Source organism: Clarias gariepinus, chromosome 10 (assembly GCF_024256425.1).
Source record: "Clarias gariepinus isolate MV-2021 ecotype Netherlands chromosome 10, CGAR_prim_01v2, whole genome shotgun sequence".
In the NCBI taxonomy this organism is placed as follows: Eukaryota; Metazoa; Chordata; class Actinopteri; order Siluriformes; family Clariidae; genus Clarias; species Clarias gariepinus.
Window position 1 is genome coordinate 15,552,980 of NC_071109.1, and position 25,866 is coordinate 15,578,845.

Sequence of the window (25,866 nt, forward strand, 5' to 3'; positions counted from 1 at the left end):
ATAATAACGCAAAAACAAATTGACATCTGCTGACGCAGTAGCGTCTACTACTGACAATATTTTAATTTTTATGGTAATTAAGTTTCATTTATTTCAGTTAATAATTCTACTACACATTTAAGGTAGACAAAATATAAAATGACACAACCCTACATGCGTAGCTTTTATAATTTCCGAATTTAAATCAAATTAAAATTTGTCACATACAGAGTCATACACAGTACGATGTGCAGTGAAATCCTTACACGACTGCCAGTGACCTTAAATAATAAAAGCTTATACATAAAAAATTAATATAAATAAAAGAAATACGTTAGAAAATAAGATTAACTAGTGAAATGTACTGTACAGTACAAAGTAAAATATACTTAAAATAAGAACAGAATATCAATATAAGAACAAAATATTAATATAACAAATAAAATTATAGAAAAGAAAATAGAAATAGAAATTTTTTATTTTTGAAATGGCTTGGGTGTGCAAATATGCCCAAAAAGTGACTTTGTAAAGTGTCTTAATAATGTGATTTGTGCAGTGGTCCTTAGATGAAAATATAAATATGTAGTGCAAGTTTGCATGAATGTGTCCAAAGTGGCCATGAATGCCTAGTCAGTGTTACAAAAAAATTAGTCCTGTCTTGTTTTGTGGTTGAGAGACCTTATCGCCTGTGGAAAGACGCTCCTCCTCAGTCTTTCTGTGTTGGCCTTCAGTGAGCGGAATCACTTTCCAGACTGCAACAGACAGAACAGTCCATTGTTGGGATGGCTGAGGTCCTTCACTATCTTCCTGGCCTTGGTCCAGCATCGCTTGCTGTAGATAAAGTGCAGATCAGGGAGCTCGGTGCGGATGATGCGCTAAGCTGATCGCACCACCCTCTGTAGTGCTCGTCTGTCCTGCATGGTGCTGTTTCCAAACCAGGTTGTGATGTTTCCCGTCAAACACATGATACAATGTGAAGGCTGTTACACATGATGTAACCGTTACCCATGATAAAATCTAAAGGCTCCTGTGTTAACGTTTACTTTGATTAAATTCGATCATAATAAGATTGAATTTAATTTAAATTCTACATTTCTACTGTAATTTTAGTACTGGGATTATGAATTTGTTTAACTACAATGTTTCACTTGATTTTATCCGCTACTACGTGCAGCTCTAAAGGAGCTGCGGCTCATTAATCCTTAAGAGAATGAACTAAGGCGTGAGGCATCAGTCTGTAGTTATATAGCACTACTCAGCGTTAAAAGCCAGCAAACGCACAAACCCAAATGCTGCTGCCGTGAGGCGTGGCGGTAAAACCAGAATACCGCTTGAGTACTATCTGTATCGTACATCCAGAAACTTATCACCACTGTTATTTAATTATTAATCCATAATATAAAGTTCTCATTTTTATTTAATTGCACTTGATCAACTATATTTCATAAATGACTGGGTATTTGTAAAGCATCATAAATAAAGTTCAAATGTATGTCTCTAAATGGAATCACAAATAAATGCTCAGAAACAGCAATAAACAGAATTTAGTGGAATTCCTCTGAATTGAATTTCACTTCCTGTAATATCAATTAAATTTCAACTCCGTTTTCTGTAATTGTTATTGAATTCCAATTTCAATTCACTTTCCTTCTTTAATAGAATTGTTAAGGTCATTCCTGAATTGACCCCAACCCTGCTGCCATTTGTATTTATTCTCCATTAACACCGTTTTTCTAGTATAGTTTAAAAATTATATTCTCTTTGACATAAGTTTAAAAACTCATACATGAATTTAACATTTATATCAGCCACATTATGAAAGCCCATTTTGTGCTGTATCTAAATAAGTGAAATTTAAGATTTTAAATTTACACAAATTTCAGAAGATGCCTGAAGGTTAAATTTAAGAAGATGCTTGTAGTTCATCAGAAAGGCCTCAAACCCCAGAGGATTAAAAGTAATGAGAGCTTCAGTTCGCTTAAAGTGGAGATGGGTGAATTATTTGCATTTGAATGTTGTCTGACATTGTAAAGCACCTCAAGTAACACAAAAAGAACAACATCCAAGAACAAATAGTGAATTAAGGGGCCCTGATTATACTGCATAAATATTACAAAATCCCTGAAAAATCCTATGAAACATTTACATAAATGTAAGAAAATGTTTTTTTTCAGTTATTCTAATTTTCCATTCTAAAAGTCAGTTTTTACTGTTATTTCTATATTTAAAGTTTAATGTCTTTAAATGTAACTTAAAAAACAATAAACAGATACAAACGGAGATAAGCTACTGTATATAAAAGTTCATTCTTTATCCAAATAAAATGGTCAGATAGTAAAATTGATCATCTGTCTAAACAGCATTTAACCATGTTTTTCTTTTCAGTAAATGCCAATAGATCTGGTTTAGATTTTCATGTTTATTGTATAAAGTACTCAGATTTGGAAATTACCATCAGTGTAGTATTTTTTCGATACAACATATTGGTATAAATTTTTTTATGATTTAAGCTTCACTTTCAATTTAAAACTTTGGATATTGCAGCCGTTTAGCAAAATGTCCCTTTGTGCCATTTGGCGGTCAATTTTCGGATGACTGAAATGTGACTGATTTATTTTGGCTGCTGTCATTTTGCTTCCTCGATAATAGGCATTCTGGTTGACTACCTACTGTAAAATAATACACTGCGTTTCAAATTATTACGCAAATGATATCTTTCTCTGATTTTTATAATTAGCCAATGCAAATGACAGTTATTATAATTTTCTATTCATCAACTATTAGGGTATAATTTGAATTTTATTGAACAAATTTCCTAATGATAACATTTATTTTAAAAATAAAAAACTGAAAACGCACTGATGCAAACTATTATGCACAATAGAGTTAAACCATTTTAACTAGTTTGTTTAACAAGATCTTGGAGAGTTAGAGGATTCCAGAAGAATGGAGGAGAAGTATATTGGTGCCGATTTTCAAGAACAAGGGAGATGTGCAGAGCTGTCGCAATTACAGAGGCATAAAGCTAATGTGCCATACAATAAAGCTGTGGGAAAGAATAGTGGAAGCTAGGTTAAGGGCAGAGGTGAGCATTTGTGAGCAGCAATATGGTTTTATGCCTAGAAAGAGTACATCAGATGCAGTATTTGCTTTGAGGATGCTAGCGGAGACGTACAGAGAAGGTAATAAAGAGTTGCATTGTGTCTTTGTAGATTTAGAGAAAGCGTACGACAGGGTGCAGAGAGTGGAGCTGTGGTACTGTATGAGGAAGTCTGGAGTGGCAAAGAAGTATGTTGGAGTGGTGCAGGACATGTATGAGAGCTGTAAGACAGTGGTGAGATGTGCTGTAGGTGTGACAGAAGAGTTCAAGGTGGAGGTGGGTCTGCATCAAGGATCGGCTCTAAGCCCCTTTTTGTTTGCTCTGGTGATGGACAGGATGACAGATGAGGTTAGACAGGAGTCTCCATGGACTATAATGTTTGCAGATGACATTGTGCTTTGTAGCGAAAGCAAGGAAAAGGGGGAAGAAAATTTGGAGAGGTGGAGGTATGCTCTGGAAAGCAGAGGAATGAAGGTTAGCTGCAGTAAGACGGAATACATGCGTGTAAATGAAAGGGACCCAAGAGGAACGGTGAGGCTTCTGGGAGCAGAGGTAAAGAAGGTGCAGGACATTAAGTACTTAGAGTCAACGGTCCAGAGAAACGGAGAGTGTGGAAAGGAGGTGAAGAGGCGGGTACAGGCAGGTTGAAATGGGTGGAGAAAAGTTTCAGGGGTGTTAAAAGATAGTGTATCAGCGAGAATGAAAGGAAAGGTGTACAGGACAGTGGTGAGACCAGCGATGCTCTACGGCTTAGAGACAGTGGCACTGAAGACAGGAAGCAGGGTTGGAGGTAGCAGAACTGAAGATGTTGAGGTTCTTTTTGGTAGTGACAAGGATGGATAGGATCAAGAATGAGTCCATCAGAGGGACAACTCATGTTTGATGTTTTGGAGATAAAGTCAGAGAGGCCAGATTGAGGTGGTTTGGACATGTTTAGAGGAGAGATGGTGAATATATCGGTAGAAGGATGCTGAGGTGTAAACTGCCAGGCAGGAGATCTAGAGGAAGGCCAAAGAGGAGATTTATGGATGCAGTGAGAGAGGATAGGAAGTTAGTTGGTGTGAGGGAAGAGGATGCAGAGGATTGGGTTAGATGGAGGCAGATGATTCGCTGTGGCGACCCCTGAAAGGGAACAGCCGAAAGACAAAGAAGAAGAAGAGTTAAAACATTTTACATTATAGGTTGAAAGAACTAAAAATAGGCCCTAGTTGAATTTGTAGCATTAGAAGGTCATATTTACTGAAATCAAAAACCATTTGAATCAAAAACATCCTAACAGGGCATGTTACATCTTAACATAGGACCCCTTCTTTGAAATCACCTTCACAATCCTTGCATCCATTGAACTTGTGAGTTTTTGGACAGTTTCTGCTCAAATTTATTTGCGGGATGTCAGAATAGCCTACCATAGCTGCTGTTTTGAATCAAACTGCCTTCCACCCTCATAGATCTTTTGAGGATTCTCTAAAGGTTCTCAATAGGGTTAAGGTCGGGGGAAGATGGTGGCCACATCATGAGTTTCTCATCTTTTATGCCCATAGCAGCCAATGACACAGAGGTATTCTTAGCAGCATGAGATGGTGCATTGTCGTGCATGAAAATTATATATAAATATACTTTGCAGAGGACATTTTCACACCTTCAGGGACCCTACGGGGCCTACCAGCTCTCTCCCCATCATTCTGGCCCAAAACATAACTGGCACCACCTTGTTGACATCGCAGCCTTGTTATGACATGGTGGCCATCCACCAACCATTCACTACTTCATCCATCTGGACCATCCAGGGTTGCACAACACTCATCAGTAAACAAGACTGAAAATTAGTCTTCATGTATGCCTGGGCCCACTGCAACCATTTCTGCTTGTGAGCATTGGTTAGGGGTGGTCGAATAGTTTATAGACAGGTTTATGCACAACTGCAAGCCTCTAAGGGATCCTACACCTTGAGGTTCGCGGGACTCCAGAGGCACCAGCAGCTTCAAATATTTGTTTGCTGCTTTGTAATGGCATTTCAGCAGCTGCTCTTTTAATCTGATGAATTTGTCTGGCAGAAACCTTCCTCATTCTGCCTTCATCTGCACAAACTAATGTTTTTATACCTTGTCCAATTTGACGCTTTTCGGCAGCAGGGAGATCCTTTTTTCCCTACATTGCTTGAAACTTGTGGCCTGCTTAATTATGTGGAACAACCTTCTTCAGTACTTTTCCTTTAATTGGGCTTATCTGGCAAACTGATTAACACACATGTCTGAGATTCATTTTAGTGATCCAAAGAGACCTGAGACATAATACTATCCATGAGTTTAATTTAAAAACTAAACATTTAATGTTTGACACTTAAATCAATTTGCATATTAATTTGGAACGCGGTGTAAATAAAAGCCCCAGATTAGAAAGTAGGGTGTACTTTTTTTCCCATTATGATATTTTAGCTCGTACCCAGGCCACAAGCTGTTTTTGTTTTTTGTTTTTTGTTGCTACTTCTTTTAATTTACTTACATTTCTAATTGATTGCCTTATGTGTTTTGATCTATTTTCAGTTTGTTTCTGTAGTTCAAGTTTTTAAGCATTGCGACTGCCATAAAATAGACTTTAATGTAGTTCGAGTTATGAACTTCAAGAGCATGAAAGCTGCAATATTGTTTTATTTAAAATGTAATTGTATTTGAATCAGTGCCTTCTCCCAGACTGTCAAGGTTCCCAGACTGCCGCCATCTCATTCACAGCTGATTTCACCCAGCATTTAAGGAAGTGGTATACTCTGTCTAATTGCTGTGTTATTCTGTGCCTTCAAAGGCCAGTTTTCTCGTATTTTCTTTCTTGTCTTATTGTTTTCCGTTCTCACCCTCACTTGTTCTTGATTTTCGCCTCTAGTCTCTCGTTTTTTATCTTGTTCGCCATTTTGTTTTTATCGGTTTTGATTTCCTCATGATTTGGCTCATGATTACGTCTCTGCTCATCCCCCTTTTGGATTTACTCACCGGTCACTGATTTACTGATCTGTTGCACTGTCTATCTATTATGCCCCTAGGATTTTTACCCAAAATAAGTGTTTGACAGCCGGTGCACCCACCAACCTCACTTAGGACTGCCTTTTGGGTCCTTTTTCTCTAACTCTTCTCATCTTTGTCCCTGCCTGACACAGTCTCGATTGCTGTCAGAGATGTACACTGATCAGCCCTAATGTTAAAAATATGGCAACCTTTTCTCTTTGCCTCCTAGGCACCATAAGCAGCAGGCTCTGTTGCACTGTTCTGGTTCCTTTCTCTCATGGCCACAATTAGCTTTTTAGGTGTTTTTTGCTACATTGGCTTTTCTGTGGGTACCCATCATCATACCCAGTTTACTGGTATATAATTGATGATCAAAGTTGTTCAATTTGAACAAGCTGGCAGTGGTGTCAATCCTACGGCTGATTAGTGTATGTCACTCTGTCCAGCCTTATGAAAACAACAAGCGTATGTTAGATAAAGGCAAACAATAAACTTTTGTTTTTTTGCTGATTTATTATATATATATATATATATATATATATATACACATATAATTTTTTTTTTTTTTATACAGCTGGGTAAATAATTTTGGCCATGAGGGACTTGGACTGCTTTTGGATGTATTGGAGAAGCTGCTTGACAAGAAACAGTAAGTGTGAATAATTTATTTGAGTACTTTTTTTTTTATTAAAAAAATATATTTATTTATTGCAAAAGCATTGTTTTTGGGTGTATTTTTATCTCTCTCTTTCCAGACAAGAGGTCATTGACAAGAAGAACCAACACAAACTCATCCAGTGCCTCAAAGCCTTCATGAACAATAAGGTGTGCTGAGTGGTTAAATAAGAAGGGATAAGGTTTTGAAAAGAGAAAAGACATCATTCAATACAGGATTATATGTGAAATGGATTTTTTTTGTATAGGTAAAAAAAAAATGCAAAACAATATAATCGAATGATAAAGATAAAAATAGACAAAAAGCACATTAATATACAGTATATATGGGGAGGTTTGGAATTATTCAAAGTTAATTTTCTGCATATGCCATTCAGATCATGCAAATTACATGTGTCGAGTTTACTAGTACAAGGTTGCCAGACTTTAATGAAAAGAAATAAACACATTTTTTTTTATCTAGACCAGTTTAACGACAATTACTTGCCATTTAACTTAAAAAATCAACCGAGAAGAAAAATCTAGACTAAGTAAGGAGTAATACATTTTATTGTCACATTTTTCTAATGCAGCTTCACCTGAACAAGCAGCTAGAGGCAGTGTACTGATCTAGGTTTGCTCTATTTTGTCAGGTCTAGGGTCAGCAGCATTATGTGGTAATGAAATAAATTCAACTGACTTCCTGAATGTACTAATCGAGTTATGCCATCAGTTATTTTTTCTCTCTTAAAATAATCTCACTACAAAATCTTTAATTAATTAATTAAATGCAACTCTGAACAGTAATAAATGTTTTTACTTTGCCTACGTTTGTTAAAGCTAAATAAATACTTAAAGAAAAAAAATTAAAACACTGGAATCCTAGTTATAAAGTTAAATATTTCAAACCTTTTTTTGTTTTAATTTTGTTTATTCCATTTTTATTATCTCCAAATATTAGACAGTGAAACCTTGGGTTGAGAGTACCTTAGTCTACGAGTGTTTTTGCAAGACGAGCAAAATGTTTTATTAAACTTTAACTTATTAAATGAGCGAGGTTTTAATATATGAGTAGTATGCATGCGCCTTGTCTGCCGAGCGTCACATAATCACAACTGAGCCAATGGTTCTCTCTCTCATGCTACCGGATAAGCAGAATTGGGCAGGCGGCGTCTCCCATGTGCCACTCATATAGTCAACATTGTTGTGAAGAAAACTCGGAGTCTCGGGTTTTGACAGACAATAAAGGGATGACGCCTTTATTGTCAGTCAAAACCACCAGACTGGTCTGCAGAGCAACAACCTCTCTCGCCCATATTGTCAACAACCTCTCTCACCCATTTTGTAAAATTTTATTTATTTTTTTTCCCCAGATTTTCTCCCTCGCTCACGCACCGTTGGGGCGGTGTAACACACTCAGAGGACAGTGATATCCACTTTCTTCGCGTGCATGAGCTCACCCCGAATGGCGTAGAGCCGTGATTAATGTGGGAGCACTAAGTACCTCTCATCCCTTCCCGGATGAGAGAGCTCGGCCAATTTAGCTCTCTCGAGACCTCCGGCTGTGAGAGGTTACAGCATCACCCAGGAACCGAACCAGAATCTCTGGATGATAATGCGAGCATTTTACCACTTCGCCACTCAGAGGCCCCACCCATTTTGTCCATTACATACACCTCAACCTCTTTAATGGGCATGAGGCGAGACGGCGCAGCTGGGACATGTGGAATGTAGGATTAATTCGCCACATAGTTGAGGGGAGCAGGAGTTTAACAGCGCAGGGGTTAACTATTTTGGTAATGGTGAGGGGGCCGAGGTTACGAGGGGAAAGCTTGTGGCAGGCGGTCTTTAGGGGGATATCTCTGGCAGCGAGTATGACTTTCTGCCCCACCCTGTACTTGGGAGCCTGAGAGCGCCTGCGGTCGGCCTGTGTCTTGTATCTACTGCCGACCCGTAACAGCGTTCTCTTCGCTTGCAGCCAGGTCTTTCAGCAGCGCCTGACAAAAGGAGTGGCTCCTGCTGCACGTGGGGGTTTGCTCCTTGCTGTAGGGAGAGTTGAAGCCTCTGGAGCTGGGACATGACGTCACCCAGAGACTGCTTTGTGCTGAGCAGTTCCTGTTGATGAGTCCCAAGCAGAGCACCTTGACTCTCCAATGCCGCTCTCATACGGTCTGGATCCATAGCTGGCTGGATTATTCTGTCACGGGCGAGGGGCAGAACGATATGAATCCAAGTGCGGATAATGACAGTATCGAGATGTGGGGGCGTGGTCGGAAGCGTGAGCAAGGGTGGAATGCCGTGAGTCTGTCAGCGAAGCGTCAAAAACAAAAACACGAAGCGAGAGCCGTAGTCAAAAGGAAAGCAGCAGGTGAAAACCCGGGAAGACAAGCAGCGAGGCAAAGCGAAACCAAAACAAGAGGACGAGAGAAGGGAGCCGTAAATCAAAGGGAGAAGCGCAAGTCGAAACCGGGAGATCAAAAGGCAGGTGAACAATCAAAATCGGCAAGCAAAAAATCAATAACGAGAAAAAACCAAGTGAGGTCGTAATGTGAAAGACAATGAAAGAAAACGTGAGAGAATCGAGGTATAAATACACACAATAATCCAGTGATCTGAGCAGCGCGCAGCGCGTGCTTAAATCACTGGAATAATCAGCGGAAGAGATAAGAAACAGGTGTGTAGACGGAGCGGAAACGGGGGCGTGGGAAAGGATGCATGACAGGCTGGGGTAAAACATGGGCACGTGGGGAAAGTGACAGTGTGAAGAAACAAAAGGAACACGAGGCAGACAGGGCATAAATTATGATAACAGCAGTGATTGCATTAGTGTGTCCGATGAGTGTCATTAAAGAGGTTGTTTCTCGACAAAGCAGTGTTTTTTTTAGTGTGTGTGTGTGTTTGTGCGTGCGTGTGTGTGTGTGTAAAAGTCATCCTTTGCAGCAGCCTTACCCCTGCTCCTATCCTCTTGTCTTCACACAAACACACACACACCCACACACACACTAACGGAAACACTGCTCTGTCGGGATTCTTTTCAAAGGTAAAGCAAGTGCAGATTAATTTGTTTAAAATGTACTTTACATTTTGTATTAATTATTTTGAGCTGTGGAACGAACCATTATTTCTCATGGGGAAATTCACTTTGATATACAAGTGCTTTAATATACAAGCACGCTTCCGGAAGGAATAATGCTCGCAGTCCAAGGTTTAACTGATTGCGGAACAGTCTTGATGGAACTTCTGTCTTGTCAGGATTAAGCAAAAGCAAGTTAATTAACATCTAGTCTTGTCACGAACCGGTTACTTCTTTTTTTTTTGTTGTTGTTGTTTTGTAATGTTTATTTTCCCCACGCTGTCAGATTTCTCTACACACGATCATGTTTTCTCCAGGCTGTCACGTCTTTTCCCATGCCTCCGTACCGCCCCTTTCACACACACCGGTTCCTCATTCACAAATAATCTCTCCCGGCATTTTAGGAAGCACAGCGCGCTTCCTTGCTGACAGATTATTGCGTGCTCCACAGCCGAGTTTTCTCGCAATTATTTTATTTATGTGTATCTTGACCAAGTATTTTGTTTAACGGCTTTCGCTTATCGCTCATCGCTTCGGATTTGTTAGACCTGATTTTTGCTTCACGGACATCGATTCACGCTTCGCCCCTCTACTTTGCTATCGTCTACCGCTTCGGATTTGTTTGATCTGGTTTTGATTGCTCTCACGGATACCGACTCGCGCTTCGCCCCTCGACGTCCAGATTCCACACACTTCGAGGTGAAACGACTCTGCTCCTCTCTATCTCTAACCCGTGCGGATCTGAATTCACTTATGTTTTTCCACTGCATAATGGCATCCAGCGGCCATCATCCACGTCAAGGCTAACTGTGGGACCTCGCTTCATTAAAACATCAAAGCTTAACTTCAGAGTATCTTATCTACCACACTGTTGTATCACGGGCCAAAGTAACACCTAGCACTACCCATCCTGTCTCCTGCACTTTCATTATTGAAGTTTTTAAAGAGTGTCATTCTATAGTGGCATGTCTGCTCTTGGTTCCCATCAGCCTGCCTGACCTCACTCAGCTTCGTGACATAATAACCTGGCCAGACAATGGACCCAATGGACCTTGGCCGTCTGAAGGCTGCACTGGAGAATCAGGGCGTCCTCCTTGGCTCACACCAGCGTGATCTTCAGTCAGTCACTCAGACTCTGACATCGATCTCTGAATCTCTTGCTAAACTCATGACCTAAGTACAACAGCTCCATACAACCTCCTCTCTGGCTGTCACTGCCATCCCACCAACTGAACCACGCCTTCCTCTGCCTCAGGCTTATGATGGTCAACCTGGCACCTGCCGCTCCTTCCTCTCCCAGTGCTCACTGGTGCTGGAACTGCAGGCCTTGACCTTTCCCACAGAACGTTCGAAGGTGGCTTATGTCATTACTCTGCTGGGAGAGCAAGGGAGTTCACTAAGGAGATGAGAGGAGTCTTCAACCACTCATCCTATGGTTAAGAGGCAGCTGGGAAAATACTATGGCTTCGCCAAGGACCTCGTTCGGCTTACGAATATGCCATTGAGTTTCGCACTCTGGCTTCCTCCTGTAATTGGAACGAACAGGCCTTATTTGATGCTGTTCTGGATGGACTTTCTGAGACCCTTAAGGACGAGCTTGTGTCCCGGGAGTTACCATCTGATTTGGATGAGTTCATGGATCTTGCCGGGCAAGTCAATTCTCGTATTCGTCTCCGACGCAAACGAACTCAGACAGTCAGGAGGTATCCTCCTTCTCTTACTCCTCCATGTCCACCTACTTCTCCATGCCCACCTACTCCTCCATTTCCACCCACTCGTCGATGCCCTCACACTTCTCCCGAGGAACCTATGCAGATAGGTCGGACTCACATCTCCCCAAAGGAACGGCAGCGGCGACGAATAGAGAGGGCATGCTTTTATTGTGGACAAGCAGGTCATTTTCTCAAGGACTGTCCGCTAAAAGAGTAAGCCTCCGGGACACACGTTCATGTTTTGGGACTTGGGAATCCCTTTACATCTTTTGAGGCCATATTTCTATGTGAGAGCCCTAGATGGCAGCAGCCTCCCTCCCATTAGACACCAGACTATTCCAATGACTCTACGTATTTCTGGGAACCACATGGAGGACATCTCCTTCTTTGTTGTCGACAGCCCCTATTCCCCAATTGTTCTTGGCTGTCCCTGGCTTATTCTCCAAAATCCCCATATTGACTGGGTTAAGAACAGTATCCTGGGCTGAAGTCCCTCATGTCAGGCATCCTGCCTCCGTTCAGCTGCTACCCATTCTTCACCTCCGATCATCTTCGATGAGCATCTTGACCTTTCTAATGTTCCATCAGAATACTCAAACTGGTTTTTAGCAAAGCACGAGCACTCTCACTTCCTCCCCACCGACCTTATGATTGTGCAATAGACCTCCTCCCAGGCACCCCGCCCCCAAAGGGACGACTTTATTCACTTAGCCCACCAGAGAGAGAAGACATGAACCACTACATTACAGTCCCTCGCCGCAGGCATCATTCGACCGTCTTCCTCCCCTGTCGACACTGGGTTTTTCTTTTTGTCAAGAAAAAAAAAACAAATCCCTTCGGCCCTGCATTGATTGTAGAGGCTTTAACGAAATTACAATCAAGAACCGTTATCCGCTCCTACTCATGACCACAGCTTTTGAACTCCTTCAAGGGGCCCAAGTATTCACAAAGCTGGATCTTAAAAATGCTTACCACCTTCTTCGAATAAGGGAGGGGGATGAATGGAAGACTGCCTTTACATCCCTACAGGACACTACGAGTACCTTCTGGTTCCTTTTGGCCTTACCAACGCCCCGGCAGTTTTTCAGGCCTTAATTAATGATGTTCTCAGGGATTTTCTGAAATCCTTTGTTTTTGTCTATCTAGATGATATCTTTATTTTTTCACGTTCCCTTGAACATAAGAACCATGTGTGCCTAGTATTGCGAAGACTTCTCAAAAATAAATTACTTGTCAAAGCAGAAAAGTGTGAATTTCATCAGAACTCTATTGCTTCCCTTGGTTTCATTATTTCACCATCCATGATCCAGATGGACCACACCAAAGTAAAAGCTATCCCTGATTGGACTACCCCCACTTCTAGACGTGATCTCCAACGATTTCTGGGGTTTGCTAATTTTTACAGATGGTTTATAAGGAACTACAGCACCATTGTCGTTCCACTCACAACCCTAACCTCCTCAAGACTCCGTTTCCAGTGGAACAAACAGGCAGAGGAGGCTTTCCAAAGACTCAAGAACAAGTTCACATCGGCCCCTATCCTTACTGTTCCCGATCCCTCCTTACAATTTGTTGTAGAAGTGGATGCCTCTGAAACAGGGGTGGGGGCAGTATTGTCTCAGAGAATTCCCAAGGATATCAAGCTGCACCTCTGTTCTTTTTTTTTTTCCTTGCCTTTCACCTGCTGAGAGAAATTATGACATTGGAGAGCTGCTAGCTGTGAAATTAGCCTTAAAGGAGTGGAGACACTGGCTAGAGGGAACCGAACACCCCTTTCTCATCTGGACGGATCATAAAAACCTAGAGTATTTGAAAACAGCTAAGAGACCTAACTCCCAACAGGCCAGGTGGACCTTATTTTTCTCCAGGTTTAATTTCACTCCATCTTACCACCCCGGAGCCAAGAACTCAAAGCCAGATGCTCTGTCCCAGCAGTTTTCTTCGGACCAAGTCCCCTCGCCCCAAGAAACCATTGTCCACCCTCGTTTAGTGGCAGCCACATTACTGCACATTAAAAAACAGGTTAAATAAGCCTATGCTCAGGGTCCTACCCCAAGTAACGTTCTCAAAGGTCGTCTTTTTGTTCTCGCAACCATGCGCACACATGTCCTGGAATTTGGACACAGGCCTAAGCTTGCCTGCCACCCTGGAGGCAAACATACCCAGTTTATGATTCAACAACGTTTCCGGTGGCCCACATTGAAGAAGGATGTCATCAAGTATGTGGCAGCATGTGACTCCTGTACCAGAAACAAAAGCAGCAATAGGCCCCTGGCAGGTCTCCTTAGACCACTCCCAGTCCCTTACCGCCCTTGGTCACACATTGCCATCGACTTTGTCACTGGACTACCCAACTCCAATAACGACACTTGCATCCTAACTATCGTCAACCGCTTTTCCAAAGGTCCCACTTCGTGCAGCTCCCTGGACTCCTTTCCGCCAAAGAGATGGATAAGTTACTAATACTTTTTTTTTCGTCTCCATGGTCTCCCCACTGACATCGTCTCAGAACGAGGTCCACAATTCACAGCAAAATTTTGGAAAGCTTTCTGCAAACTCATTGGTGCCACCCCAGGTCTATCCTCAGGCTATCATCCACAGACAAACAGCCAAACAGAGAGAATGAATCAAGAGTTGGAGACGACTCTTCGATGCATGACTTCTCAGAACCCAACCTCTTGGAGCAAATTTCTCCCGCCGGTAGAATACGCCCACAACTCTCTCCCAACTTCCTCAACGGGCTTGTCCCCATTCCACTGCTGCCTGGGTTATCAGCCATCCTTGTTTTCTCTCAGGAGGGGGAGGCCTTCCACCATGCATCGCAACAGCCCAACTTTTCACGTATCCCAAATCAAACATCTGATTTCCAATCTCCTGCACTTTCATTATTAAAGTTTGTCAAGAGTGTTATTCTATAGTGGTGTGTCTGCTCTTGGGTCCTATCAGCCTGCCTGACCTCACTCAGCTTTATGACAAGTCTCTTATGTCCTTCACACGTTGCTCAACTTTTACCTGGTTAAAGCTGCTTTTTCACATCTGGTTTTGCTATGACAAATAACTGTGTGTCATCAGTATAACAATGAAAAACAATAAAACATGCTTAAATTATGTTGCCCAGAGAAAGCATGTAAAGAAAAAAGCATTAAGTCTAAAATTGCACCTTGTGGAAGACCAAACTCCACTTGAGAACATGCAGAATACTTAACGTTCAAATCTACAAACTGATTACCATCAGTCAAATAGGATCTGAGCCAGGGGAGGGCTCAGGGGAGGGCTCAGATACGTGCCTCAGTATAGGGTCTTCTATACCCAGAGCTCGTTCAGGTTTCTTAAAGTGTGCACTGCTGAGGAGAGCAAACCTGCTGGACACATGAAGTGCAGAGGAGGTGTACTCACCCCGCTGTGAGGGCTCAAAGGCAGGCTATTTCTGCCTGCGGCATCCAGACTTTCCGCTACTCTCACGCTCTCTAACACTCTCTAAAGTCTGGATTCAAATTCAAATTTTTTATTTGTCACCTACACAACCATACACAGTATGATGATTAGTGAAATGTTTTCATGACTCCTGTAACACTTATCTATTCTCCATCAGAGTACTAACTAATATACACCTATCACAAATAAGGTTATCGCCAACAATGGATGAAGAATGTCTAAACATCCTGCACTCCACACACTGAACAAGCTAAATATGAGCCATTATAGCGTACCTAAGTCAGAGTTTTGTTTAGAGATGGATTCCACTTATTGTACTTGGACGAATAAACTCGCGCATTCTCCAAAAAGCACAAAAACAGGAAAAGGCAAAGTCCAGTAGTATTAAAATGTAAAAAAAAAAAAAAAAAAAAAACTAGTTATGGTATTATTATTTTGTATAAATGGAAAAAAGCAGTATAATTTAACCGCTGATAAAATGTGGAATATTCGCATTAAGGATACAAAAACTACTAGAAAGGGAAACTATGTTAAAATGCTATTTGTCAAGTACAGCTCAGTCTTTAACACTACAATTCCCTCCACACTCACCACCAAGCTGGAGCACCTGAGACTCAGCCCATCTCTGTGTCAGTGGAGCTCTGATTTCAGACCACAGGCAGTAAGGATGGACAGTGCTGGAATCCCCCAGGGTTGTGTTCTGAGCCCCCTGCTGTACTCACTATACACCTATGACTGTGTGGCCACTACAAACTATATCACCATCATCAAGTTTGCTAATGGCACTGTTGTGCTGGGACTGATATCTGACAACAATGAGATGCCCTAACTGGAGAAGATTAGTAATCTGGAGAACTTGTGCCAGAGGAACAACTTTCTCCTGAAAGTCAGCAAGACAAAGGAGCTAATTGTGAACTTCAGTTCAAAGCAGTAGGGGAACTACCAGACCCTCGTGATTAATAAGAGCCCAGTGGAGAGAGTGGACAGTTTCCAATACCTTAGTGTTCACATCACGTAGGACTTGTCATGGTCCTGTCACATCAACACTGTGGTGAAAAAGTCTCAGCAGCACCTCTCCAAGATGCCTAGGAGACTTTAGACCTCTAAGGTGCTTAGGAACATTTACTTCTGCACCATAGAGAGCATCCTGATGGAAAACATTGTAACTTGGTTCGGGAACAGCACCATGCAGGACAGACAAACTCTTAATAGGGTGGTGTGAAAAGCTAAGTGCATCATACAGTTCTTACTTTTTTTTCTTACTTTACATATTTATACTTTATAAATCTATTTTATTGTATTGTAGATTTTATATTTTATATACATTGTTTCCTTTCTATTATAATTTTGCCTTCTTACTTCCTTTTTCCTTTTCAAAGTTACAAACAGTCATGAAAACATTTCACTAATCATCATACTGTGTATGGTTGTGTAGGTGACAAATAAAAAATTTGAATTTGGATGTCACACCCTCTTGTGTTTTGGCTGAAGACCATTATGTATAAAGGCAGGCAAAGCTGTTTCTCTGTTCCTACACTCCTCAGCTCTCCGGGAATATTCAGTTCCGTAAAGTTTGCTAGCTGTTAACTCTACATGTAGGACTTTGTTCAAACTGTTCTTGTTGGTGTTGGTGACAACAGCATCAATTGGTGAATTTTCTTCCTGTGGATCGTGTTTTTTTGTGCATTATCTGTGCACTTACCACTCAGGTTGATTAGCGTCTGCTTAGCTGTGCTAACATTGTAACTACAATGAGCATGCTAGCTAACTTGGTGAAGAAGTCATTTGCCATTCACTGCTGTCCTCAGGAATGCAGCTTCTCTTTGCATGCAAAGATTTCACTACAAAAGAAATAAAAATATTGAATTGGATCGTTTAGTTAAACGAAGGATAAAATAATTTTTCATCCTAATAAAATTAAGTTAAAAATGTAATAAAAATAAAATAGACATTTTTAATTATAGAGGAACATAATTTACAAAATGAAAGTGTAAAATATAATATAATATAATATAATATAATAGTTAACAAAAATGAAGCGAAAAAGAAAAAAGAAAAAAAAACAGGTGGGCAATACCAAGTAGCCCTTACAGCTTCCGCAGGATTTTAAAGAATTGTAAAAATTGTAAATTGTAGCCAGATTATAAAAATCAGTCCTTGCTTAATTGATCATTGTAGCTAATTTAACTGTGTTTTTAGATGAGAAGCTGTCTCAACAGTTCATATGTGCACTGTACAAATGTAATGCAATATTGGACAACTTTAGTTATTTATTTACCTTCATGTAATTGGCTGAAATTGTAGGGTACATCTGATGTGCTGCGGGAAATGCTGTGCGTAGCGCTGATGAATAAACTGTGATAGAGAAGCAATTGTTGACGAACATCAATCTGGAAAGGGTTGTAAAATTCAATTTTATTTTATTTGTATAGTGCTTTTAACAATCGACATTGTCCCAAAGCAGCTTTACACAATCAAAATAACTATTTAAGTTTGTATGGAATTTAAATGTGTATAAAGTAAAACCACCAAACAATTTGGAGTTCCGTGTTTTACATTGAGAAAGATTATGGCCTTTAAAATAGTTGCCAGTCTTCCGTTGACTGGACATCCCAGAGCTAAATCAGAAATGTCACTGAGCATGTTAAATTCTAAAGTACATAAAAGCAAAATTAGAGGAAGACAAGTATGGTTTGTTTTGAAGGATTATCAGGATAAAGAGTTTTCTGTCTTAAAATAACACAGGAGAATGCATGAGGTTTGCAAAACTGCATCTCAACAAACACTCAAAAAGATCTCTGAAACAATGTCCTACTGACAAATGAGACAAAAGTAGAGTTGTTTGGCCTTAATGCCCATCCCCATGTTTGGTAAACATTTTTGCTTTCTGCAAAAACACCTCATACCCACTGTCAAGCACAGAGGTGAAGGGGTGATAATTTGATCTTATTTTGCTACAGGTCCTGGACAGTCTTTGAGTTGACCATGAACTCCTTCATGGTCAACTCCTATCAGAGTATTCTAAAGCAAAAAAATTTGAAGCTACAGATGTCGCCATTAAAAACACACGTTTTGAGAAAAGGAATCCCATGGATTGCCGTGGCATTGCGAGGCTGTGAAAATGCCCTTCATTACCTGTAGGGGGCAGTCATGTTTCACTCTGAAGTATTGTGTTTTAATCAGTATTATAACTATTTTTAGTAGTAGTGCTCTGAATTTATTATTGTTATTATTCTTATAACGCACCCGCATGTGTGCAAAAAGACTACAATGATGTATGATATGTTAGCCCAAAACAATTGTTTTATTGTTTTTATGTGCTTTAAATATACAATCTGTGCAAAGTGAAAGTGAGTTGCGCGTGCAGCTTTTTAATCAAAAGGCTGATAAACGCGTGCACAGATATGAGCAGATTTATCCATAAAACAACAGACATGAAATAAAAAAAAATAACCACAAAAATATGTATTACTCTCTGAATACAATGCGACAGCATGCAAAATCCCCGGGCTTTGACTGCACTTCATTCGTTAGTACTGTAGTAGTACACTAAAAAAATGCTGGGTTTCTGTAAACACATCGTTGGGTTGTTTATGCCAAGTCAAAATTCTGTTATTTTGGGTACTTTAATTACACTGTTGGGTTGCTTTTGCTATGAATACTAAAAGTGCTGCATGAATAAACTCAATGAAAAAAGAAACTTCTCCGTTTTGTCACTAGACCTTTTGTTCTGGTGTTTATGCAGTAAACCCATGGGTGAACACGATGATTTAAGAATTTAATTAAACTAGAATATAAGTGACATTTTAATTCAAATCCAACATTTTAATGGTTAGTGACCGGTGCAAGGGCGTCAACGTTTTGTGATATTCCATTGTCCAAGTGTTACTGTGTGTGCTTTGCAATGTCAGACACATTCAAATGCAAATAATACCCCCTTCTCAGGTGTGAATAAGTTTCTCCACTGTGCATGGTTTCAGCAAAGTGGAGGATCTTGGATCTTGCTTCAGGCCTCTTCTTAAATTTGTGTAAATTTAAAATCTTCTGGATTCTACATTCTAAAATTGACATTGTTACCGTTTTTAATCTCTGGAATTCGATTTTTCTTATTATAACATGCATGCTTTTAAATACTCTACAATGTGTTAATTTTAGATTTTATTTAAAAATAAATAAATAAACCTAATTAAATTATTATATTTGTATTTACCCTTGTAAAATAGCGTTAAAAAATGATGGGTTGTGTATCGAGCGATTAAAAACAATACAAGACATGTTACGATAAGGACTATCTCTTCCATTCCAGTGGTTAAAAAACGGCTCACCAGCCGTGCCTAATTCAATCATGTCATGTGTCCTCCTCTTTAATTTACTACGTAGTTTAAATCAGCGCTCAGCCGCACGCAAAACGTTTTCCAGAGAACGCACCAGCAGAAGTTGACTAATGATTGTGAATGCGTCGGGGGAAAAACAGCAGGCAGACTGACTCTGACCATTTAAAAAAAAACCTTTGCCATAATTTTCTGACGCGTTCACCAAAAACAATACAGAACAGCGCACCTTATTTGCTTATTATTGATCGCTTATTTGCTTTCAAACATTTACAAAATCATAAAGTTTTTTCATTATTGTGAGTGCGCTTAAATAAAAGTCTTATGAAGGCTATGTAGTCATATAGTTTTATTATAGTTTTTGCACATTAATCAAGGTCCTCATCTGTTACATTTTTAAGGACAATGGGTTTTTTAGTCTGTCACGGCGTGCGCCCAAATCAATATCACTACACTTGCTCACTAGTTAGGCGTCCTCCCCTTCAGATATGCGAAGAAGCGGGACTTAGTTAGAATTAGACACTGCTGGTAAGCTATCATTGCTAATGATCCCGGGCTTGCACTCTGCGCTATAAAATCCTCAGGGTTTGTTGGGTTACAGTGGATTTTACTACACAGTGCAAATGCGACGCGCGTGCAACAACGCGGAAGTGCGGCATGCAAGCGGGGCAAATGGAACGCGCCTCAGGGACTTCAAAGAAGTGAGAGATGGGAGGGGCCGGTCCGGCCATCCGCGGAGAGCAGGGTCAGCACGAGCAGGAGCTGCTGGAGCTGCTGTCCTCGCGGGCCCACGCTGCCACTCTGTCTGCTGCCCACCACTCACCAGGCCGTGCCCGCATGCCAACCAAACCTGCACGTGCACATTCCTTCCTTTCCATCCTCACTCCTTTAACCCTTTTCTTCCCATTTTTTTCCCGTAAGACCTCGCCGCCCGTGCACTTAGAATCAAACGCGTTACACGGCCCAAATGTAGTAAACAATATATATATATATAAATGTTTTATTCTTGTTTTTATGTTATTTTGAAGTAAACAAAATATTAATAGCTAAAATAGTAAAATTAATAGTTGGTTAACACAGGTTAATTAAATTAATTAACGCAGGTTAATTTTTTAATAGTCTAAATAGTATAATAGTATAGTTTAGCGCTCAACGTTTTCCCGAGCTTTTTCTCTTATTCCTATTAATCCTGGGTTGTCGAACCCTCCCCGGGTGTGAATCAGCTGTTCTCACCTATACATAAAAAAAAACTGAAATGCACCTCTCCACACTTTAAAAACCTCTTGAATCCAAGGCTCTTCTGGAGACTTTGAGTGATTTAAATTTGTGTAATTTTAATCTTCTGGATTCTAAATTCTAAATTTGATATTGTTACCGTTTTTAATCCTTGGAATGAAAGATGTCGAGATTTTTCATATGATAGCATAAATTGCATTGTTTTTAATCACTCTATACACAATAATATTCTTTAGTATTTTTATTTAAAAAAAAAAACGGGTATGGGGCTATCTTGGTTTATTAATCCTCGGGCCTTGTTTAGGTTTAGTATCCAGTGCGCACCGTTTGTACATCTGTTATTTTACAACTATATCTTATGACTGATGTGCCTAACATTTTTCAGCAGATCCTCTGTTTCACTACATAATCCTTGACTTTTCATGAGTATGTAAGACCTCTTGACACCTCTCTCTCTCTCACACACACACACAGAGCAAACCAAATCGTCATTAGGCCGTCCCTCCCCCAAACAGCGCAGCAATTAACTTTTTCCATTTACTTACATTTGAACTGAGTCGTTTACATAAGTCACTGATCAATGATTGCCATCAGAACAGTGGCAGCTGGAGAACCTAAAACACATGCAGGATTATTTTTTTAATAATCTAACTAAAAAATTTTTTCTAAACGTGGGCTATTGTTATTTACTTAATTTAAATGGGGTTTGGGCTTTCGGGATGTTGAGCATCGTGATCCTCAACTTTACTTTCCGTGACGGCTTGAGCCTGTGATGGGTGTGCGCCCAAATCTACTATCGCTACTTGCTTACTCCGTAGGCTCCCTGAATAGGCGGCAAAGGAACGGAAATTAAATTAATTTCAATACCATTTAAACTGAAGCATTGCCATGTCTTTCATTATTTTGTCCCTGTTAAGACATTACAAAAACTATGTAAAAAACTTTAAAAGCGCGAATTTGGGCATCTCATTTCATCATTATGAAAATAACATGAAGCACATATGAACATGTTCATTATGAAATATCTGTTGTAAAACAAAATAAAATTCATGTTTGCTTAAGCATTCAAAAAGTCCTTCCATGCGCCATCTGGCGGATGTTCAGTGAAACATTTATTTAAAATTTCCGAATGTTGCCTCCAGCAAGTCGCGGCGTCCCGCTCGCTAAATTGCGGGAAAACGTCTTAATGGCGACATCTGTATTTGTCTGACAGTTAAATCTTAGTCAAAATTAGGCCATGCAACAGGACAACGATCCAAAGCACGCTAGTAAATCTACATCAGAATATCTAAATAAATCAAATGTTTTAGAATGGCCTTGTCAAAGTCCAGACCTCAACCTAACTGAAATGGTGTAGTGGAGGCATAAGAAAGCTGTGCATATGCAAATAACTTAAAAACCTTAATGAACTGAAGCAATGTTGTAAAGAGGATGGGCCACAATTCCTCCACAATGATGTGTTACTTATAAATGTTTTTTTTTTTTGCCTAAAATTATAGGTATATTTTTATTATAGGCAAATTATATTCCTATAATCAGATAATTTTTCACACACACACACACACACACACACACAATTAAAACGGGAGTCCTAAATTTTCAACATGATTTGTATATAAGAGTTTTTTTTTTTATTATTATAGGATAAAAATCCTTTTCCATGAAATTCTGATTTATTGAGATGTATGGTAATTCCTGTTTAGCAATTAGGTGTGTCTAAAAGGTGTTTCCGATTTTCTAAAACTGAAACCAGATCTAAATTGAAATAGATTTGGATGTCTGGAAGAGAATATATAGGAAATTTTAATTAAAAAGAAAATATTTTTACAAATGTAGCTCTGGTTAACTGAAATTATTCTATATATATATATATATATATATATATATATAATTTTACTGTTGTAATATTTATTTTGGATAATTTTAGTTCACTATCATTACTGATTACATTAATAAAAAAATATATATTTTTTTATTAATTACATATGCAATTGTTTTAAATGTTCACAAAAAATTCTCTAAAATATATCCACTGTCAACTCATCTGTCTACAGGGTATTATCCTAAAATGATTGTTTCTTAGTTCCTTGAATGGTTCTGTTTTTTGTTTTTTGTTTATCCTACATATTACTAATATCTACTATTTATTTTCACATAAGCCCTGTTTTAATTACTTGGTACTTATTAACTCTGTCAGAACCACTGTTTGGTACAGGTTTTATTTTATTTTTTTTCCTTTCTTTCAATGGTGTAATAAAATGTGTGGCCTTTTCAGTATGGCCTGCAAAGGATACTCGGGGATGAGCGAAGCCTGCTACTTCTGGCCAGAGCTATTGATCCCAAGCAGCCAAATATGATGACAGAAATTGTAAAAATCCTCTCTGCAGTCTGTATTATTGGAGAGGAGAACATGTAAGTTTATTTTCTCGTTACGCTGCTATACATTATCTCAAATGTTCTTTATATTTTTGCAGGTAAACTAGGAACATACAGTGCATCCGGAAAGTATTAACAGCGCATCCCTTTTTCCACATTTTATGTCACAGCCTTATTCTAAAAAGGGATTAAATTAATTTTTTTCTTCAGCATTTTACACACAACTCTCCATAATGACAACATGAAATAAGTTTACTTGAGATTTTTGCAAATTAAAAAAAAAATAAAAATTGAGAAAGCACATGTACATAAGTATTCACAGCCTTTGCAAAAGTAAGCTCGGGCGCATCCTGTTTCCCCTGATCATCCTTTTGATGTTTCTGCAGCTTAATTGGAGTCCACCTTTGGTAAATTCAGTTGATTTGACATGATTTGGAAAGGCACACACCTGTCTATATAAGGTCCCACAGTTGACAGTTCATGTCAGAGCACGAACCAAGCATGAAGAATTTACATAATAATACACCAAACCAAATTTAAAACCGAATATCAACCCCTATGGGTGACCAAACATAAATTTTGCATATGTACTTTGAACCTGGTCCTGAACATACAATTCAAGTGTCACCTAAATCTATTTAAACAGTACAGAGAGCTGCTTGAGAAAATCAATTAATTAATAATTAATCAAAAATCAGCCATGCAACAAATTTTTTTGGCCCCTGCAGGCATCCATGGTATAATGTCATTTTATATCTTTTAATATTCAGTGGTTACCCTAAATTTTTGTTGAAAACTGATTTTGTAGGACCTTACTGTAGCTCAATATAAAAAATCTGCCTTTGATCCAGTTCAGTAAAATGTACTATATGTCAGAAACAATTATTTGTATTTAACATCTCCATTCTAAGTAATAATAATATAATACAGCTGGTTAATACTGGATTTTGTGTTAATATGTTTCATGTTTTTATTGCATGAAAATAATAATAATAATAATAATAATAATAATAATTTACTATTCTCAGAATTATTTTCCATGTTTTTCCAGTATCTTTCTAATGTGTCTTTCTTCAATACCTTTTTCTACAATTTTAGTCTGGATAAGATTCTGGCAGCAATGACAATCGCAGCTGAAAGAAATAACAAAGAGAGATTTGCTTCAATAGTAGAAGGCCTGGAAAACCACGAAGCTCAGCAACTTCAGGTCAGCTGACTATCCTTTGCAAGAAAATAAATTACAACCTGCTTCTTACTAAGTTTCACAAAACTTATTTATAAGCCCCACTAAATAATGCTTGCCTTAGACATTTTTTCTTTTTTTTCTTTTCTAAACATTTTTAAGACTCAAAAATAAGCAGTTTTCCTACATTAATGTGTTGCTTGCAGTGGCAGTCACAAAGTGAGGCTTTTTGGAATTTTTGTTATTTTTGTTATTCATGGATCTATTGTTACTTCTTTTTAAAAGTTGTTCCCTCACCAACCATTCACAAAATCTATCAATTCCCTGTAAGGATGTTATAGAAATGTAATATCTTATTTCAATCAAATATTGAAATGAGTGCATTCCTATGTTTAAATGATTGTACAGTACTATCACTCATTTGCGTGTATACTGTATAGACAAAAGTTTGCGAAAACTTGACCATTACTGCTATATTAGCAAGCGTGAGGGAGCTTAATTTAGAAAAAACTATTTTACTCTCTGGCCAACACGGTACCTGGGAGCTGCAAAAAGATGGCGATTGGCTTGTCGCTGAAAAGTGCACCGATAAGTTTACAAAAGGTCTTCCAGAACTGTGCACAGAACTGGGGACCCCGTTCAGATACTATGTCCACCGGGAGGCCATGAAGTCAGAAGACATGAAGTCTTAAACGTTCTTCTGTTTGCTTGGCAGACGAGAGCTTGGTCAGAGGAATAAAGTGTGCAGACTTGGAGAAGCGATCGACCACTGTTAGGATACAGGTATTTCCTTCTGACGGGGGAAGTCCAGTGACGAAATCGAGTGAGATGTGTGAAGACGTGTGCCAGGGCCGGCGTGGAATTGGAAGGGTCCTCAAAAACCCCTCGGGGGTGACTGGTGCTCTTATTTCGGGTGCATGTGTCGCGCGATGCTACGAACCTTTTAACATCATCCTTGATGGTTGGCCACCATGCTCTCCACCTCAAGTTGAACCGTAGCCACAAGGCAGTGATGTGGGAGAATTGTTTCCGGGGATGAAGGGTTTGGGGAGGGCGTAAACTGGCAGAGGAGGGCGTCCAGCTTGGCATTCTTGGACCCTGGGCGGTACGATAGCGTAAAGTTGAATCTTGAAAAAAAAAAAGCAACCAACGACCCTGCCGTGAATTGAGTCTCGGTTCCTATGATCTGTCCAGACCAGAAAAGGGTGTTCAGATCCCTTCAACCAATGCGTCCATTCCTCCAGGGCAAGCTTAACAGCCAGCAATTCACGGCCTCCGATGCCATAGTTGCGTTCAGTCGGAGAGAGGCGACGAGAGAAAAAGAAGGATGAAGTTTATTGTCCTTGTGGGACCTTTAAGAAAGGACAGTCCCTACTTCAGTTTCCGATGCATCCACCTCCACCACAAATTGGAGGGAGGGGTCAGGGAATGTGAGGATGGGGGCCGAAGTGAAGCGGCGCTTGAGATCCAAAAAGCACCGGTAAAAGTTAGCAAACCCCAGGGAACATTGGAGTCCCTGTCTTAAGGAGGGTACTGGCCATTCTTTGACTGCCTAGAGTTTGGATGGGTCCATTTAAATGCCTAAAGAAGAGTTTACAAACCCCAGGAAAGATGTAGAATCACAGTGAAATTCTAATTTTTCCGCCTTGACGTAAAGTTTGTTCTCCAGGAGTCTTTGCAGCACCTAACGTACGTGAAGCATCTGTTCTCTAAGCGTGTGTCGTCGTCGTCCCCCAGTCCAAGACTCTTCTCCTGGTCCAGTCAATATGTGGGTTATGTAGTGCTAGCCAG

At 39.7% G+C, this 25,866-nt stretch overlaps 1 protein-coding gene across 4 annotated transcripts in view; it reads left to right on the forward strand.

Moving 5' to 3' along the window:
• diaph2 (diaphanous-related formin 2) overlaps positions 1–25,866 on the forward strand; it is a 284,936-nt gene that overhangs the window by 87,333 nt on the left and 171,737 nt on the right. For all 4 annotated transcript variants that reach the window (XM_053505653.1, XM_053505652.1, XM_053505650.1 and 1 more), the window contains 4 exons: positions 6,650–6,724; positions 6,831–6,900; positions 22,792–22,928; positions 23,991–24,099. In XM_053505653.1, coding sequence (XP_053361628.1) covers positions 6,650–6,724; positions 6,831–6,900; positions 22,792–22,928; positions 23,991–24,099 — 391 coding nt within the window. The remainder of the gene's footprint in view (positions 1–6,649; positions 6,725–6,830; positions 6,901–22,791; positions 22,929–23,990; positions 24,100–25,866) is intronic.